This window comes from Heliangelus exortis, chromosome 1 (genome assembly GCF_036169615.1).
Source record: "Heliangelus exortis chromosome 1, bHelExo1.hap1, whole genome shotgun sequence".
In the NCBI taxonomy this organism is placed as follows: domain Eukaryota; kingdom Metazoa; phylum Chordata; class Aves; order Apodiformes; family Trochilidae; genus Heliangelus; species Heliangelus exortis.
Window position 1 is genome coordinate 25,344,211 of NC_092422.1, and position 17,872 is coordinate 25,362,082.

The following is a 17,872-nucleotide window of genomic DNA, read 5'->3' on the forward strand; positions in this document are numbered from 1 at the left end:
AATTATCCTGCAGCCAGTAAATACCTAAACACTGACCTGCAGAAATGCTGTGAAGATGGAATGAAATTAAATCCCATGAGGTTTTCTTGTCTGAAAAGGCTGACAAAGGTTGCCAGCTCCTCCGAATGCCGGAAAGCCTTCCAGGAGTGCTGTGAGAAAGCCACTGCCCTCAGGAAGAAAGCCAAGAGGATCAGAGTGGGCTTGGCACGATGTAAAGAATGGTGACATACAGCTGCCTACAGAAAAATCCCATTCCTATGGTGACAAGGAAGGGCTGAGGGGCATTTAAAGCTGTGGGGCAGGGGGGAAAGGTCTCGTATCACCATTTCAGTGAGCCCTGGTATGGTGCAGCACCTGCACACCTTTGTATCTTCACAGTTGTACACTGTGAAGGTGGGAGGTGGGACAGGATAACTTCTTGGGTCAAGAAAGAAATCACTTTAACCGCTTTTGGACCCAGGACTGCCATACAGAGGAGCTGGAGGCTTCTGTCCACACCCCAGGAGACTCCACTGTGAACAATGGAGCAGAGTAAGGGGGTGCTTGCCTCTGTTCCAGGCTCTGATTGATCTCTGATTGATGACTATTTTATTAGTTCTACTATTATAACATTCAAATGCCTCCTAAACACTGCTTGATGAGAACAGGCCACTTCAGACAAGGATAATTTTGTCTCTTTCTTCTTTTCCTCTCTTCAGAGTCTGTCTCTGATCACAGAGGAGCTCATGTCACACCCAAAGAATATTTTGTGTTGAAAATGACTATTCAAAGTGTAATTTCTGCTATTTTCTCAGAGTTCCCCTTCCACACTCTGCCTGTCACACCTATGGGATAGTGGGAACATATTTGCTACGCTTCACTAAAAGGGAATGTTTTTGTTGTTTGGCAATATCTAGTTATTGAACTTAGAAAGAAGAATTAGCCTTTTTTTCAGTTACAATCTTTGGTCATGGCTTGTCTTTTTTTCAGCATTTTTTTCAATGTAGGGGATGAAATCTTTTCATTTGGAGGATTTATCCTGCTCCTTTCTCTCTGACAAACCAACTTCCCGCAACACACTTTAAGGTCAGTAGAAGAAAGCTCTGGTCTTGTTTTACAGACTATGATGACCATGAAGAATGGTTTGATGAAAGCTCTGTCACCTTGCGTAGTTATTTTCCTGAGAGCTGGTGGTGGAATCTTGAAGAAGTGGAAAACCCTGGAAATCATAGGTACTGTATTCCCTGACTAGGTGAATGTCTCTAAATTTGTACAATAAACTGCATATAAGTATCTGCTGCATGTGTTATCTGGTGCAGAGGACTTCAGAATATTTGAAAGTCTCAGCAACAGAGAGAATATTTTTTTCCCTTGCAATATTTGAACTTAAGCAAATGACAGTGTTTACATTTTTATGTCCTTCCTAACACATTTTACTTTGTGTTTCATAGTGTAGGAAATGTTGTTCCTGACTCTATAACTACCTGGGAAGTTCAGGCAATCAGCATATCTCCCCAAAAAGGTATAGGTGTTGGGTATTTTATTTGGTTTATTTGTACAGATGAACAGAGAATTTTTTTTTAAAACAGAGATATATGCTATATTGGCAAAGTGAGACAGTCTGTTCTGAAAAACACCAAGTATTTTGATCATATTTGTTCCTTTCTTTTACCATATTAAAGCCCAGTTAGAATGTAAGGGACAATTTTTTTTTTAATTTTTATATACATTTGTATGTATTTCTATATATTTATAAGAACAACATGAAAGGGGTTCTGAAGGAGAATGGAATAAACAATCTAAACTCTCTCCTATTCTTTCAAATTGATAAACCATCTCATTTTAGCTCACACACACCCAGGAAACCACAAGAAAGGCAGCAGTAATAACACCACTTTTATTTGAATATTTCTGGGGGCAAGTTTTGACCATCTCAGAGAAACATGGAAGCCTTTGGTCTCTGGAAAGCAAGAGAAGAGCGCCAGGAGAGTAGCAAAGGATCAGCAAGGGCTGGATAATAAAGAGACCAGATTCCCAGATGCTGCTCTCTGAGAGCTCCTAGGTATTGTCCAGGACCACAAAAAAAGGACCAAATGGTCCATCTGGTGGGTGCTGCCCACTCCATTTTGTAAAGGGAAGCTCATCCAGGGGTGCAGTGATGGCCATGAAGTTTATTTACAGAAAGTGAGGAAAGGTTGTTATATTTTATACAGTCTTGGCAAGAAAGCTGGGCCACATTTCACTCACAAAATCTGCAGATACTGCTGACAAATTTTACCTGTGGAAAATTATGGCAGCAGTGACTCTAGGGAGCAAATCACCCACCCCTGATATAAGTCTCTAGGACAGAACATTGAAATGCTCTCTGGAGGTGTCTGTCTCTGTCTCCTGCTCTTGACCTCAAGGGAGACCAGGCAATTAGTATTAGATTATTAAATTAGATTATTAGTATTAGACATCTAACTTTTTATCAGTTTATGCTGCGTAATTCTCAGCTCTGTTTTGTTTTCTTGTTGTTTTTTTTTTCTCTTCCCAGGATTTTGCGTAGCTGAGCCTCACACTTTTGCAGTTTTCAAAGATTTTTTTGTATCCATGAGATTACCATTCTCAGTCAAACGACATGAACAGCTAGAAATAAAAGTAGTGATTTACAACTATAAGCCCCTGGCTCTCAAGGTATTGCTACCACCAACTGCTGTCCTATACACATCAAGATAAATAGCAATATGATAATTTAATGTAAATGACCCAGCCACCTTTCAGTGTCCTCCTACAGCCCAGACAACCTGCTCCCATCTTGGAAGTTTCCCCAAGGATCCAGTTCTACTTGTTAGGCAAAATTACCATACAAACCAGATTTTTACTGTTTTACCCAACCCAAAATCTTTATCTTTGGAGACATCTTCTCCCTGAAGCAATCAGCTCCTTTTTTGCTGCCTCCTGATCTGGCTGACACACAGCTGCTGATAAAGGAGGTACACAAGACATAGAGCTAAATTCTGAGACACAATCTGATACATTAGCCAGAAAATTCTTTGTGTATCAATGCCAAACCACTTCCTGCCTGCATGGAACACTTATCCAGCTCTGCATATGTCACTGAGCTTAGGGCTTCCAGGATCTTCAGGCTGATGTTTTCTTTCACCTCTTCCCATCTCTCAGGCAGCTCTGCTTGACCAGCATCTTCTGAATTTTGCTGTGTGATGTAAAGTTGGGATGTATGTACTATGCTGCTTACTTCCCTGTAAGTCAGGCATAGGCCAAAATTGTTGCAAATTCAGAGCACAATGAAGAAATACTGGACAATTCATCTTCACAGCCTTAGTTAATGTAGATGGATGTTCACAGACAATAGGGTAATAGAATAATTTAGGTTGGAAAGTACCTCCAGAGGTGTCTAGTCCAACCTGCTGCTCAGAGCAGATCCAGTTGGAGCAATTTATTCAGGGTCTTGTTCAGCCAAATATTGAGTATCTACAAGGAGGAAGACTCCACCACCTCTTTACATAATCTGTGCCAGCATTTGATCCCTTTCTGGTGGAACAAGTTTTCCCATTTTATAGATGGAAAATAGGAAATTCAGGGAAGGAGAAATGGAAAACATTTTCCCTCTTGCAAAATACCCACATTGCTATTTCTTTTTTTAAGCAAAATTCAAAGTCTTATGTGATAGCTTCTTTTCCTTTCCCATTCTTACATACACATGGTGGAGCTGGAATATTTTTCCTGTGCAGCAATACACTGAGCCTGCTCACAGGCATTGCCTTGTCCCCACAGGTTAGAGTGAAGATGTATGCAGCAGAGGGGCTGTGCACTGCAGAGGTGAAGGAGAAGGCTGTGCAGCTGGAGCTGATGGCTGAGAGGAACTCTGCAACAGCAGCCTACTTCTCCGTGGTCCCTCTGACAGTGGGAGAAATCCCAATTACAATTACTGCTTTTGACACGATTTCTGGGGACAGTGACAGCATCAGGAAGAGCCTCAATGTTGTGGTAGGTAGAACTAGCTGAGGGAAGGCACTGCATGAATGTGTGTGTCTCCTCAAAGATAATATTCAGCGCGGGGGGAGTTTTCAGGGAGGGAGTAAATCCCTAAAAACATAACTTCAGGAAACCTGTTTTGCAGCAAGGACTGAGCTGTAGCAGGGGGAAAAAATTTAACCCTGTGATGACTTTGTGGGTAGTGTATATGAAATTAACTGTTCTGTAAGGCAAAAAGGCACCCTTCTTCCCATGACACAGCGACAACTTCCTTCATACAGACCATGCTCATCTCTTATCTTTTAATTTCCACCTGCTTCATCAGTATTTATAAAAAGGCTTTGTCCCTTATGAAGCCAAGATGGATGTTCACCTAGCAGTATTTTGAGGGGGAAATAGCCTCTGCTAGACATCAAGTTCAACCCTATCTTATTCCTTCTAGTTACTAGATCTTCAAGCTTAACAATTGCATAGATAAAATACATACAGGCAAACAAACACAATGTATTGATTATTTAATACCTTGGTTCTCTTTCAAAACTATGAAAAGGAGGAGCCCTTTAGTAAAGATGACTTTCTGAGAATCAGCACTGGCTGACACAGACCCATTACTCTATCCAAGTAGATAGGATACACTTATTTTACACAAATATTAGGATAATATAAAATATTAGGGTATTATAAAATTATTTAAAATTATATAAAATATTAGGATAATATAAAATATAAAATAAAACACTTATTTTACACAAATATTTTACACAAATAATAGGATATTACACTTATTTTACACAAAAAGTGTAAAATAAGAAACCTTACATCTTTACTGCCAAGGTATAGCCTTGTAGGTAAGGATAAGGCATGGGAAGTTGGAATCCTGTTGTCATCACGGGTCATAATTTTCCTAGAGATAGACACAGCCTCCGAGTTCAGTGCTACAACAGAATATTAAAGAGCTTTATTAAAAGACAGAATACTGGAAGAAGAACAACTGGAAATAAGAAGAAAAAATTTTAAGTTTTACCAAGAAGATGAGCTCAGAGTTTGGTGGATTTCACAGATGAGAGATTTATAAAAGTGAATACAGCCTTGAACTTGACTTGCATAGCTTACAAAGCTGAGAATAAAATAAAAAGTTTATTTTATTCTGATTTTTTTTTTTTTTAAGAAATCTCATTTTGGGAATATGTCAATAATAAGAAAACTGAAATCCTGATTTCAAGCTTTATATTTACCTGGAGAGAAATCTCACTCCAAACTAACCTATTTCTTCCACCTGCTGGTCTAATGCATGGCTTCCATGCAACTCTATTTCAGCTGTGGGTGCTTGCAAAAGTTTTGACTTTTCTTTCCTTAATTGTACAGGCTGAAGGTGTTTTACAGAGAGAAGAAAAGACCATTTGCATTAACAGTGACTGTAAGTTACACAAAAAAGATGATGGGGTTTGGGGTAGGGACAAGCCTGATATGAATTTCTAATGGGTGCAGTGAGCTACTTCTTGAGAGACACATGTTGGTTTGACCAAAAATTGTCACAGATCTCTTCATCCAATACACAGCATGAGACTCAAAAAGGAAAAATCAGTCAATTCTAAATGGTTAAAATTTATTTGGATAAGCTTCAAGGTAGCATTCTTTAAATATTAAGTAGACATCTCTTGTTTGCCAGTGGCTCTTAAAAGGTACTAAACCCAAGCCTCGTTCAAACTGAAAATATTACTAATAATTGTAAATTAAATCAATATAAGAAATACAAATATATTTCCATTCATAAATTTCCATTTAACTTTTCTGATAACATTTCTGTCATAATTGCCATCAACTGTGAGATGGCAATTGGGCAACAGGAAAAGCCTGTTCTAAAATGATGCTGTATGTTTTTGTGTTGAAAGAGTTTGGATGTAGATCTCTTTATTATTTATTTACAGTAAAGTCCCACACACTCGACCTAAGCAGACCATCTGATATGGTACCGGGTTCTGATAGCCACGTGTTTGTTAGCCTGCAAGGTAAACATAACTTTTTTTTGTTACAGTTATTTGTTATAATTTTTCCATATGTTAAAAGTGACATTTCCCTTTTTGCTGAATTTTAACAAGATGCTACTCCATCCTGATTTCTCTGTCATGACTCAAGCAGTCTGCTGTGTGCTCAGGTCATTAAATAAAACTGCCTCAAGGCTGATTCAGTACCTTTCCTCTTTTTAATTACTCCTTCTCTCTTATATTTTATATAAGAGTCTGTCCTGCTTCACTGTGCCCAGGTTAACTTTATGGGAAGGCCAGAGAAGAAGGGAAGACTTCATCTTCTTTAGTAACTTCACACTGCATGTAGTTCTGTAGAAATCTGCTTTATTACTCCAAAATAAGAATGCCTAACTCTGATGTGTAAGTTCTGGAAACTTCTGCTTTTCTAAAGAGAAGATATGTGCAATCATATATTCATTAAATCAAATTATTGTATACATATATGTATATATACTTATGCATATGTATTTTTAAAACATCTCCTAGTGAGTACTTGTATTAATTATTAAAACATTTTTTCCCCAGAAAATATAAAATAATGCACTCTTGACATGAAGACTATTGGCTTCCATTTCAAATCCCTGTTCTAAAGTATGGGGATGCTTGAATTTCTCAAATAAGAAAACTGCAGAGAGGGGAAAGAAAAACACCAAATGGTCTGCACAGAGAATTTGGCATGATTAAGGCATGATCTTTTTGCCCTCTGTGGGAGGATCAAGTCTGGTTTGACAAGACTTGTTCAGCCTGAACCTGAAGAACCTGTCTTTCCCCTTCTCCTTGCTTCCATGCCTTCAGTAGCCTCCAGGTTCTTTCTCCTCCATTCTCCTTCAGTGCCCCAGCCTCCTTTCTCCACTGTTCCAATCCTTGTCCTTCTCCAGCCTTACAAAGTCAGTAGCTGAAAAGAGGGATTAACACAGAGAAGCATCAGGCCCTGTTGGAGTGTCAACCTATACTTACTATCACCTTTCTTCTTGTTACATCAGCTGACTTTAAACATGGTGTGTATTATGGCTTGTGTTTTTCACAACAGGGAATATTATGGATGACCCTGTTGAAAACTGCCTTAGTCTCACTGGAGTTGAGAAACTCATTAAAGTGCCCACAGGCTGTGCAGAGCAAACAATGGTGAAAATGGCCCCTACAGTCTATGCTTTTGAGTACCTGGATGCCAGCAAGCAGTGGGAGGACTTGAAACCTGAACAGAAGGAAGAAGCCATTCAGATGATTGAAAAAGGTAGGCAGCAAAAACCCCAGGGAGCAGCTGGCACTGTCTTTGCCATTGCCAAAGGACCCTGAACACAGCCACAGAGCAAAGCCTCTCACAGTCTGCAGACAGACATGAGGCACAGAACTGATGAGCAGGATTTAGGTAGCTAATTGCCCACATCTGATGCTGCAAGATATTGACATCCGCAGGCCACCCTCTCTCTGTCTTGCCTTTTTTAAAATCAGAAAGTAAAATATGAGGTGGTCGATGTCAGCTCTTTTCAGAGTAAATGGTCAGCAAAGGCCAGCTGAAAATTTCCTCCTAATGTAGATGTGCAAAACAGATCAAGATTAATCACATATTAAAAATGCTTATTTCTCCCCGTAGATCATAGACAGTCCTTAGGATCCAGCTGAAACATAAACATCCCTGCTGGAGATGTCTGTAGTTAGCAAGAGAATTATCTTTTGACAATTAATGCAGCTCCCAGAGGTAATCATGCTGTTGGCACTTTCTCTTCCACACTCCTGTATTCATTACATGAGCTTAAATGATTCCAACAGCCTTGGACCAATCCAGGGAGGGAGTTGAGGACAGATGCAAGGCTGCTGCTTGAGGAACTCACTCCAAGGTGGGATCTGGAGTTAGATGCTCAGCAAAGCCAGGACAGCAGCAGGTGGAAGTGATGTTCCAGTGCACAGGCAATGATGTAGAGACCAAGAGTTATGAATACAGTAGCAGGTACAGCTGATCTTTTTATTGTTGTTGTGTCCACACTGTGCACCTCTCTTCATGATCTTCAAATGACATGCAATGCACATTCCATCAATGAAAAAAAAATAAGGGCAGAGGTAGGGATTAAAAACATGCTGTCCTGGTTTGGGCCAGGATAAAGGTGATTTTCTGTCTTGTACTTTTGCTTTTAGCTAAGTCTCTTGTAAGTAGTTGCACTTGCTGAAATTAACAGCAAGTTTCTCAGACAGTGTGTGTTTCTAGGACTGATAACACTTGATGTTTATAGTTACTGCTAGAGGCTGGTATGCAGAGCCAAGGACACTGCTCAGCTCTGAGGAAAACATAAAGAGGTCCCACCTGCATCCCTCCTTTGGGGAGGAACGGACAAGATAGATGCCAGAATTGACCAAACAGAGTATTCCATCCCATATACGTCATCCTCAGTATAAATTTGAGGGATCACGAGGGCCAAGCCAGATTTCCTGCTTCCAGCTTCCGGCTGCCTGCCTTTCCTGCCTTCCCTGTTTCCCTTTCCTTCACCCCGGCATCCTGGAAGGATCCCGTCCGTTTGCCTGCCTGTGCTCCTGATCCGTGCCAGCCCTTATCTGTGTGTTCCTGCCTCCAGTTCCTGACTGCTGCCGACTCCAGGAGTCCAGCCTGGACTTTCCCAGAGCTGCCCTGCAGCCTCGGTGGTGACGTGAGAGCTATTGGGGGAAAGGAAGGAGGAATGTGGTATCCCTTTTCTTGTATATTTGTATATATTTATTAATTTTTCCTATTTATCATTACTGTTTCATTAAAGTTGTGTAGTTTAGTTTCCAACCCATAAGTCTCTCTCCCTTATTCTCTCTCCTTTCTTATAAGGGAGGAGAGAGAGATTAATAGAGAGCGTCTGTTACTCGGTTTAATTGCCGGGCCAGTGTTAAACCGTGACAGATTTATTGGCGCCCAACGTGGGGCCCGAGCTAATTGGCTCGAGTCCAGTTTAAATTTTGACTAATTTGCTTGAATAGTTTGAATTCCAACTCCAGTAGAAGAATGGCTTTGCTGAGCTGGAATCAGACCTTGTTCTTTGGAAATTTCACAGGGTTGGAGATTAAACCAATCACGCCGTACCTTTGGTATTTAGGGTATGCGATCTGCCTTTTTGCAGCTGGAATTGCTGTTGCTTTGTGGTTTGTTCTTCGTATGAGCTGCTTAAGAACCATCGTTGCAATAGGGTCCTCAATACTGATGTATATCATGGTGCATGGTGCAGTAGTGTTTCATATAGAGATAAAAAACTTGGTTGGTAATTACACTCCTAGTTTTGATTTGGGAAATTATACCATTCCATCGTATTTTGGGCTGACTCCCCCAGATTTTAGTAACAATAGCATTTCATTTCTCAATCTTCTGGTGGGTGTTGTTAATTTTTCTCATATAGTGGTGAGGAGAAACACAAAAACCACAATAATGAGACTGAGCATGCCTTTTCGGAGGCCGAGGGTTGCTGTTCGGAGAGTGAGAGCTGCTCCTTGTACAGAGAGCACCCCCACTCCAGCCGCTTCTCGCCCCCCCTCACACAAGGGCACAACTCAGATAAGGCCGGCCAGCATCGCCAGTGTTTCTGCTACAGCTGCAGCTGCTGTCTCTACCCCCACAGACACTGCTGCTGCTCAGAAAGCAAGCCCTGCTGCTGCTACTGCTGCAGATACCACAGCCTCTCCCCCTCAGCCCACACAGCTACTTGTTGACCCTGTAACTAAGAGAAAAGGAAAACAATGGAAATCAGAAATGAGCCTTAACCCTTCCAAGTCTGAACAAGACGACCAGGTGATAGAGGAAATAGAGGATACTGCCTCTCCTCGTAGAGCAGCTAGAAGAGACTCTAAAGCAGAGTCAGCTGAGGACTCAGACTCAGAATCTGTTCAGTCCTATTCCATGAGAGACTTGCGTACTCTGAGAAAAGACTATAGCCGATTTCCAGGTGAACCACTTCTCTCTTGGTTACTCCGATGCTGGACAGATGGGGCTGCTACCATAACATTAACTCAGAGGGAAGCCAGACAGTTGGGATCCCTGGCCAGAGAGGCAGGTATTGATCGGGCATTTGGGGAAAAGGCTGGAACCACTAGCCTATGGAAGCGACTCTTGGCAGCTGTAAGGGAGAGATATCCCTATAAAGAGGAAATAGACTGCCCACAGGTCAAAGCACCCACACTTGGAAAAGCTCTCAAGTATCTGGAGGAATTGGCTGTACGAGACGTGATCTATAATACTGATGACATTGAAGATCCTTATCACGTACCGTGCCCTAGACCTATGCTGCAAAGGTTTGTGCATGCTGCACCACTACCTTTTAACCATACACTATCAGTAATGCTATGGGTTCCTGCAGATGTGGATGCAACTGTGGGTGATGTGATTAAAACAGTACGAGAGTGTGAAGATGCTGTCACAGCCCCTCGTCGGGCTTGGGTCTCAGCTATAAAGAGACAATCTGAGAAACTGCATTCACCCCTTTCCCCTCAGACAGACGGAGGACCCCGCATTGCAGCCATTAAGAAGAGACGCCCTCCTATGAGACGGAATCAAGAGAAACAGAATTCAGTAAGAGGAATCTTATGGTCACTCCTGAGTGAGTATGGAGAGGACATGAAAAAGTGGGATCAGAAACCTACTGCTGTCCTAGAGGAGCAAGTACGTAAGTTGCTGAATAAGACGAAGGCAAAAGGAGGTCCTTCTAAAAAGATGGCTGCTCAAGTCTCCAGTGTGGAGTTACCCAATTCAAATATGCTGGTGACTCAAGATCCCTCTACATCAGGTGTGAGTACTGGGGATGCAAACTCCAGTAATGCACATACTGACAATGTTGTATGTGCTCAAGCTTAGAGGTGCCCTGCCTCCAGCCAGGTGGAGGAGAGGGACAACCGAATTTATTGGATTGTGTGGATTCGATGGCCTGGCACATTAGAGCCACAAAAATATAAAGCCTTGGTGGACACTGGTGCACAGTGCACACTAATGCCATCGAATCAGAAAGGGACAGAATCTGTCACTATTTCTGGAGTGACAGGGGGATCCAAAGAACTGACTATTGTGAAGGCTGATGTGAGCCTCACTGGAATAAAGTGGCATAAGCACCCGATAGTGACTGGTCCAGATGCTCCGTGCATCCTTGGCATAGACTACCTCATGGGAGGTGATTTCGAGGACCCGAAAGGGTACCGGTGGTCCTTTGGTACTGCAGCTATTAAGACTGAGAATGGAGAATGGCTGCATGCTTTGTTTGGCCTTTCAGACAAATCCTTTGTAGTGGGTTTGCTGAGAACTATAAACCAGCGGGTGCCGAATGCTATTTCAGTAGTGCATCGAAGACAATATCGTGTCAACAGAGATGCTGTGATCCCCATTCACAAGCTGATCCGGCAACTAGAGAGCCAAGGAGTGATCAGCAAGACTCATTCACCCTTCAACAGTCCTGTATGGCCAGTGAGAAAGCCTAATGGAGAGTGGAGGCTGACAGTGGACTATCGTGCCCTGAATGAGGTTACTCCACCACTAAGTGCTGCTGTGCCAGACATGCTAGAACTTCAGTATGAGCTGGAGTCAAAGGCAGCCAGGTGGTATGCTACTATTGACATTGCTAATGCATTTTTTGCTATTCCTATAGCACCAGAATGCAGAGCACAGTTTGCTTTCACCTGGAGAGGTATCCAGTACACTTGGAATCGACTGCCCCAGGGGTGGAAACACAGTCCTACCATCTGCCATGGACTGATCCATGATACCTTGGAAAAGGGTGGAGCTCCAGAACATCTACAGTACATCGATGACATCATTGTGTGGGGTGACACAGCAAAGGAAGTCTACGAGAAAGGTAAGAAGATAATTGAAATCCTTCTAGAGGCTGGTTTTGCTATCAAAAGAAGCAAGGTCAAGGGACCTGCACAAGAGATACAGTTTCTGGGAGTTAAGTGGCAAGATGGACGTCGCCACATCCCAATGGACGTGATTAACAAAATAACAGCTATGGCCCCACCAACTACCAAAAAAGAAACTCAGTCCTTCTTAGGAACTGTTGGTTTCTGGAGGATGCATATTCCTCTTTATAATCAGATTGTGAAACCTCTCTACGAGGTTACCCGGAAGAAGAAAGACTTTAAATGGGGCTCAGAACAACAAGCTGCTTTTGAGAGTATTAAACAGGAGATTGTGCAGGCAATGGCCCTTGGACCAATTCGAACAGGGCCAGACATTAAAAATGTTCTTTACACCGGAGATGGAGGTGATGGTCCTACATGGAGCCTCTGGCAGAAAGCTCCAGGAGAGACTCGAGGCCGACCTCTTGGATTTTGGGGTCGAAACTACAAAGGCTCCGAAGCCAACTACACAGCCACTGAAAAAGAGATATTGGCTGCATACGAAGGAGTTAGAGCTGCTTCAGAAGTGATTGGTACTGAAGCACAGCTCCTCCTGGTGCCACGATTACCTGTACTGGGTTTTATGTACACAGGTAGAGAATCTTCCCATCATGCTACCGATGCTACCTGGAGTAAATGGATAGCTTTACTCTCACAGAGAGCTAGGATAGGCAGACTTGATCGTCCAGGAATTGTAGAAGCAATAACACATTGGCCAGAAGGCAAACACTTTGGAATGCCACCAGAAAAAGTGGTAAAACGGGCTGAAGAAGCCCCACCATACGACCAATTACCAGAGGATGAAAAACAATATGCTCTTTTCACTGATGGATCCTGTCGTCTGGTAGGAGGCCATCGAAGGTGGAAAGCTGCTGTATGGAATCCTACACGACTAGTTGCAAAAACAGATGAAGGAGATGGTGAATCAAGTCAATTTGCAGAGGTCAAAGCCATCCAATTGGCTTTGGACATTGCTGAACAAGGAAAGTGGCCGAAACTTTATCTCTATACTGACTCATGGATGGTAGCAAATGCCTTATGGGGTTGGTTAAAGCAGTGGAAACAAAACAACTGGCAACGTAGAGATAAACCTATCTGGGCTGCTGAACTGTGGAAAGACATTGCTGCTAGGTTAGAGAAACTTGATGTAAAAGTACGTCACGTAGATGCCCACGTACCTTCGTATCGAGCTACTGAGGAACATCAAAACAACCAACGAGCAGATAAAGCTGCTCAAGTGTTCCAAATAGATCTGGACTGGGACCATAAAGGTGAACTGTTTTTAGCCAAATGGGCCCACAATGCTTCAGGTCATCAAGGCAGGGATGGAACATATCGATGGGCCCGTGACCGAGGGGTGGATTTATCTTTGGACGCTATTGCGCAGGTTATCCACGACTGTGACATATGTGCTGCAATTAAGCAAGCTAAAAGGTTGAAACCTCTGTGGTATGAAGGGAGATGGTCAAAGTATAGGTATGGGGAGGCCTGGCAAGTTGATTACATCACACTGCCTCAAACCCGCCAGGGTAAGCGCTATGTGCTTACAATGGTGGAGGCAAGTACAGGATGGCTGGAAACATATCCTGTGCCTCATGCCACAGCCCGGAACACTATTCTGGGCCTAGAGAAACAAGTCTTGTGGAGACATGGTACACCAGAAAGAATTGAGTCAGATAATGGAACTCATTTCAAAAACAGTCTTATAAATAACTGGGCTAAAGAACATGGTATTGAGTGGATATACCATATCCCCTATCATGCACCAGCCTCAGGTAAAATTGAAAGGTACAATGGACTGTTAAAAACTACCTTAAAGGCATTGGGTGGTGGAACTTTCAAAAACTGGGACAAACACTTGGCAAAAGCTACCTGGTTAGTTAATACCAGGGGTTCCATCAATCGAGCTGGTCCTGCTCAGTCAGATCTTCTACACACAGTAGATGGGGACAAAGTGCCTGTGGTGCATGAAAAGAATCTGCTAGGAAAAACAGTTTGGGTTTATCCTGCCTCGGGCAAAGGCAAACCCATTCGTGGGGTTGCTTTCGCTCAAGGGCCTGGACACACTTGGTGGGTGATGATGAAAGGTGGAGAAGTACAATGTGTACCACAAGGGAATCTAACATTAGGTGAGAATTCCTAATTTCTGCTTGTTTAGCTTAATCAGTAATGCATGGACTCTTTGGGAGTCATGAACTTGTATCCCACCTTAACTACCGTTATGTGAGTTGTTGCACAAACTAACAGTGTTCTGTGAGTGTTTTTCAGGATGATTTTGTGATGGTGAAATCAGAACTAGATCCATCGGCTGGCACCCAGTAACTTCCTTGAAGTTAACATCTGCAACCTGCAACTTGTGGACCATGAACATGAACTGTGAAAATTGCTCCTTCTTTTGAGAATCTGCCACAATAGATGAACATCAGCAATCATAGACTCATTACTTAGTGAATTTTAGCACAGAGAGGTAGTAATAATTTGTATATAGATATGTTTAGGGATAAGAGATAGTAATGATTGGAGCATGACGCAAATGGTATGGAATAAGGGGTGGAATGTCCTGGTTTGGGCCAGGATAAAGGTGATTTTCTGTCTTGTACTTTTGCTTTTAGCTAAGTCTCTTGTAAGTAGTTGCACTTGCTGAAATTAACAGCAAGTTTCTCAGACAGTGTGTGTTTCTAGGACTGATAACACTTGATGTTTATAGTTACTGCTAGAGGCTGGTATGCAGAGCCAAGGACACTGCTCAGCTCTGAGGAAAACATAAAGAGGTCCCACCTGCATCCCTCCTTTGGGGAGGAACGGACAAGATAGATGCCAGAATTGACCAAACAGAGTATTCCATCCCATATACGTCATCCTCAGTATAAATTTGAGGGATCACGAGGGCCAAGCCAGATTTCCTGCTTCCAGCTTCCGGCTGCCTGCCTTTCCTGCCTTCCCTGTTTCCCTTTCCTTCACCCCGGCATCCTGGAAGGATCCCGTCCGTTTGCCTGCCTGTGCTCCTGATCCGTGCCAGCCCTTATCTGTGTGTTCCTGCCTCCAGTTCCTGACTGCTGCCGACTCCAGGAGTCCAGCCTGGACTTTCCCAGAGCTGCCCTGCAGCCTCGGTGGTGACGTGAGAGCTATTGGGGGAAAGGAAGGAGGAATGTGGTATCCCTTTTCTTGTATATTTGTATATATTTATTAATTTTTCCTATTTATCATTACTGTTTCATTAAAGTTGTGTAGTTTAGTTTCCAACCCATAAGTCTCTCTCCCTTATTCTCTCTCCTTTCTTATAAGGGAGGAGAGAGAGATTAATAGAGAGCGTCTGTTACTCGGTTTAATTGCCGGGCCAGTGTTAAACCGTGACACATGCTAACAGTTGCAGAATTGAGTACTTTGCCTATTTACCTAAGATTGTCTCAGGTGACATGAAGTCCTGCTGATGAGTATTTGAAATTAGCAGCAGCATTTAGTCCCTAGAGTACACTTTTATTGATTCTTATCAAAGTTCACCAGGGTAGAAAATTAGTGGTGCAGCTATGACACAGACTTTGTCAAGATAATAGCAGTGAAGATATGAGGCCCCAGCTCACGATTTCTAAGCCTGTGTCTGACTCAAGAGATGATGTTTTGTATAGTTTTTTGATTCCATGTACCATAAAGTGAACAGCTTGAAAAGTTGTCTTTAATGGGAAATAGGTTTCCCAAGATTCACTACACAGAAAATGCTTTTCAACTATAGATCCCTGCAGTTTTCAGATTATTCTGATGGGCCAATTAAGTCAAACAAGAAAGAGAGCTTTCTAAGCCTTTTTCTGTGTCAAAAGCCTGATAACTGAGTCATTTCCTGCTTATTTTACCAGTGAACACCTCCATGTACTCTTCCACTTTTCAATACTGAACATGTCCATGTAAATACAAGTAATGTATGAAAATGCCCAAGAAATATGTATATTCTCTGAACAGCTATGTGCTGTCCTGTTCATGCAGGTTATACCAGACTGCTTGAATTTCAGAAGGTGGATGGCTCCTATGGAGCATTTAAAAGCATCCCCAGTAGTGTATGGTAAGTATATTTTACATTTTGTTTGGTTGCTTGGGTTTTGTTGGTTTGTTTTTTGTGCTGTGGGGGATTTTCTTCCCCCCAAAAATATCTCTATTATAATTTGATACATCAGAAGTTTTGGGGGGGAGGATTTTTGAAATCTGGTAGGCATGGTGTTGCCTAAGTATCTTTGTCATGGGTAGTCAGTCAGAGCATGTTTAGTCCTTGATGAAGGAGACTTTTACTGAGCCACTGTTTATTTTCCATTTGTCACAGAGTAGAAATGTTCACACTGATACCAAATGCTAACTCACTAGTTTCCAGTGAGTGCATTGTGTTGAATATGAGTCCATATACCATATATACCATAGTATGCTTCTTTTTCTGCCAATATACTCTCCTATAAATACATCAGCACAAGTTTAGAACATTTTCTTTTGTACAGGTTAACTGCATTCATTGTTAAAGTGCTCATAAGGTGCAGAGAATACATTAGTATCCAAGACAGCCACATACAGAACTCAGTTTCCTACTTGATTAAGCAACAGCAGGAAGATGATTCATTCCATGACCACCACCCAGTATTGGACAGGACTATGCAGGTAAACCATCCATATTTAGAAAAATCTGTTGCATATATAAGGCTGCTAGGGATTGAAAGGAGTATTGCAAGTTGTTAAGCAACACGAAAAGTATCTAAAGAAATCTGTAATGTAACAGGTATAAAATCTGTAATGTCAAATGAATTTGTTAAAAGGTCTGTTATGTCAGAGATGCAGTTCATCAGTTCATCAGAGATATATTTCATCAGTTTTATCGTTTTAATCCAGTCTCAGATAATTTTGCAGCTGACCTATGCTTCTAGAGAACTTTGAAAATTAGTTATCAGAGTTTTGTGCTTGGTAAAAATGTATGCCCTTTATTAGCAAAGGCAATAGAGCCACAGAATTGTAGTTTAGCTTTGAAGGACTCTCCAGAGGTCACCAGTCCAGCTCCTGCTCAGAAGAGATCTGGTTAGATCAGATTTCACAGGGCCATGTCCAGCTGAATCTTGAGTACTTCCAAGGATGGGGATCCAACAGTCTCTCTGGGTAACCTGTTTCAGCATTTAAACACTTCCATGATGAAAAGACATCATCATTATAACTAATCTGAATTTCCAATTGTTATTCTATACATTTCATATTAGTGTGCAGAAACACAAAGTTGTTACGCTGTCCATGCATCTAAAATATGTAAATAATGCACATCTTCCAAATTTTACTAAAAATGAAGATACCTTTGTAGAGATCTTATATCAAAAAATGCAATAATTTTATAAATTTTCTTTGTCAAATCACTAGTGAGACTTTTACCCTCAAAGCCAGTTCCACAGTTGGTGTTATACTGTTGGTAAGAGGAGGAAAACAGTTCAAGAACTTAGCGAAGATTTTTTTGACCTCTGTTCATTCTGAGATACTTCTGGTTTACATTTGCTTCAGGAGTTGTGCACGATAATTTTGTACAAAGGCTTAAGTCTTTCCAAGCAAGCAACCTGTCTCCTAAGAATAAACATTTGGGGCTGAGTGAAGGAGAAGGTTAATGTCAAAAGTCATTTAGGATTCTAAGATTACTGTCAAAGAAGAGCATGAGCAAGAGAATTGTGAAGAATAACAGGAATGAAAAATGCATATCTTTACAGAAAAAAGCTGATGAGTGTTTAGTTTATCAAGAAGAGGTATAAGAAATAGAGTGTAAATACCTTTGCAGGAGAAAAGTTCTGGGAGTTAAAAGGCTCTTTAGGCTATAGGAAGTGCTTGGAAATTGAAACCATGAATATTCCAATGAGAAGTGGTAGACTTTTAACTATAAGTTAAATAATTAAATATATGATTACCAACTAAAGGATGTGGCAATTTCCTGATCTCTTTACATTGTTGAATGCAAGGTGACTGCATTTATAGAAGATTTACTTTAGGTGGACACAAGTTATTGTGCAAGATTAAAGTGTAAAACTACCAGCTTTTTA

At 41.7% G+C, this 17,872-nt stretch overlaps 1 protein-coding gene across 3 annotated transcripts in view; it reads left to right on the top strand.

Moving 5' to 3' along the window:
* Positions 1–17,872, top strand: part of LOC139793452 (complement C4-A-like) — a 51,550-nt gene that overhangs the window by 16,771 nt on the left and 16,907 nt on the right. For all 3 annotated transcript variants that reach the window (XM_071738171.1, XM_071738190.1, XM_071738180.1), the window contains 10 exons: positions 14–211; positions 1,100–1,211; positions 1,431–1,501; positions 2,516–2,655; positions 3,757–3,969; positions 5,323–5,374; positions 5,886–5,966; positions 7,015–7,218; positions 15,810–15,885; positions 16,310–16,466. In XM_071738171.1, the coding sequence (XP_071594272.1) occupies positions 14–211; positions 1,100–1,211; positions 1,431–1,501; positions 2,516–2,655; positions 3,757–3,969; positions 5,323–5,374; positions 5,886–5,966; positions 7,015–7,218; positions 15,810–15,885; positions 16,310–16,466 (1,304 nt within the window). The remainder of the gene's footprint in view (positions 1–13; positions 212–1,099; positions 1,212–1,430; positions 1,502–2,515; positions 2,656–3,756; positions 3,970–5,322; positions 5,375–5,885; positions 5,967–7,014; positions 7,219–15,809; positions 15,886–16,309; positions 16,467–17,872) is intronic.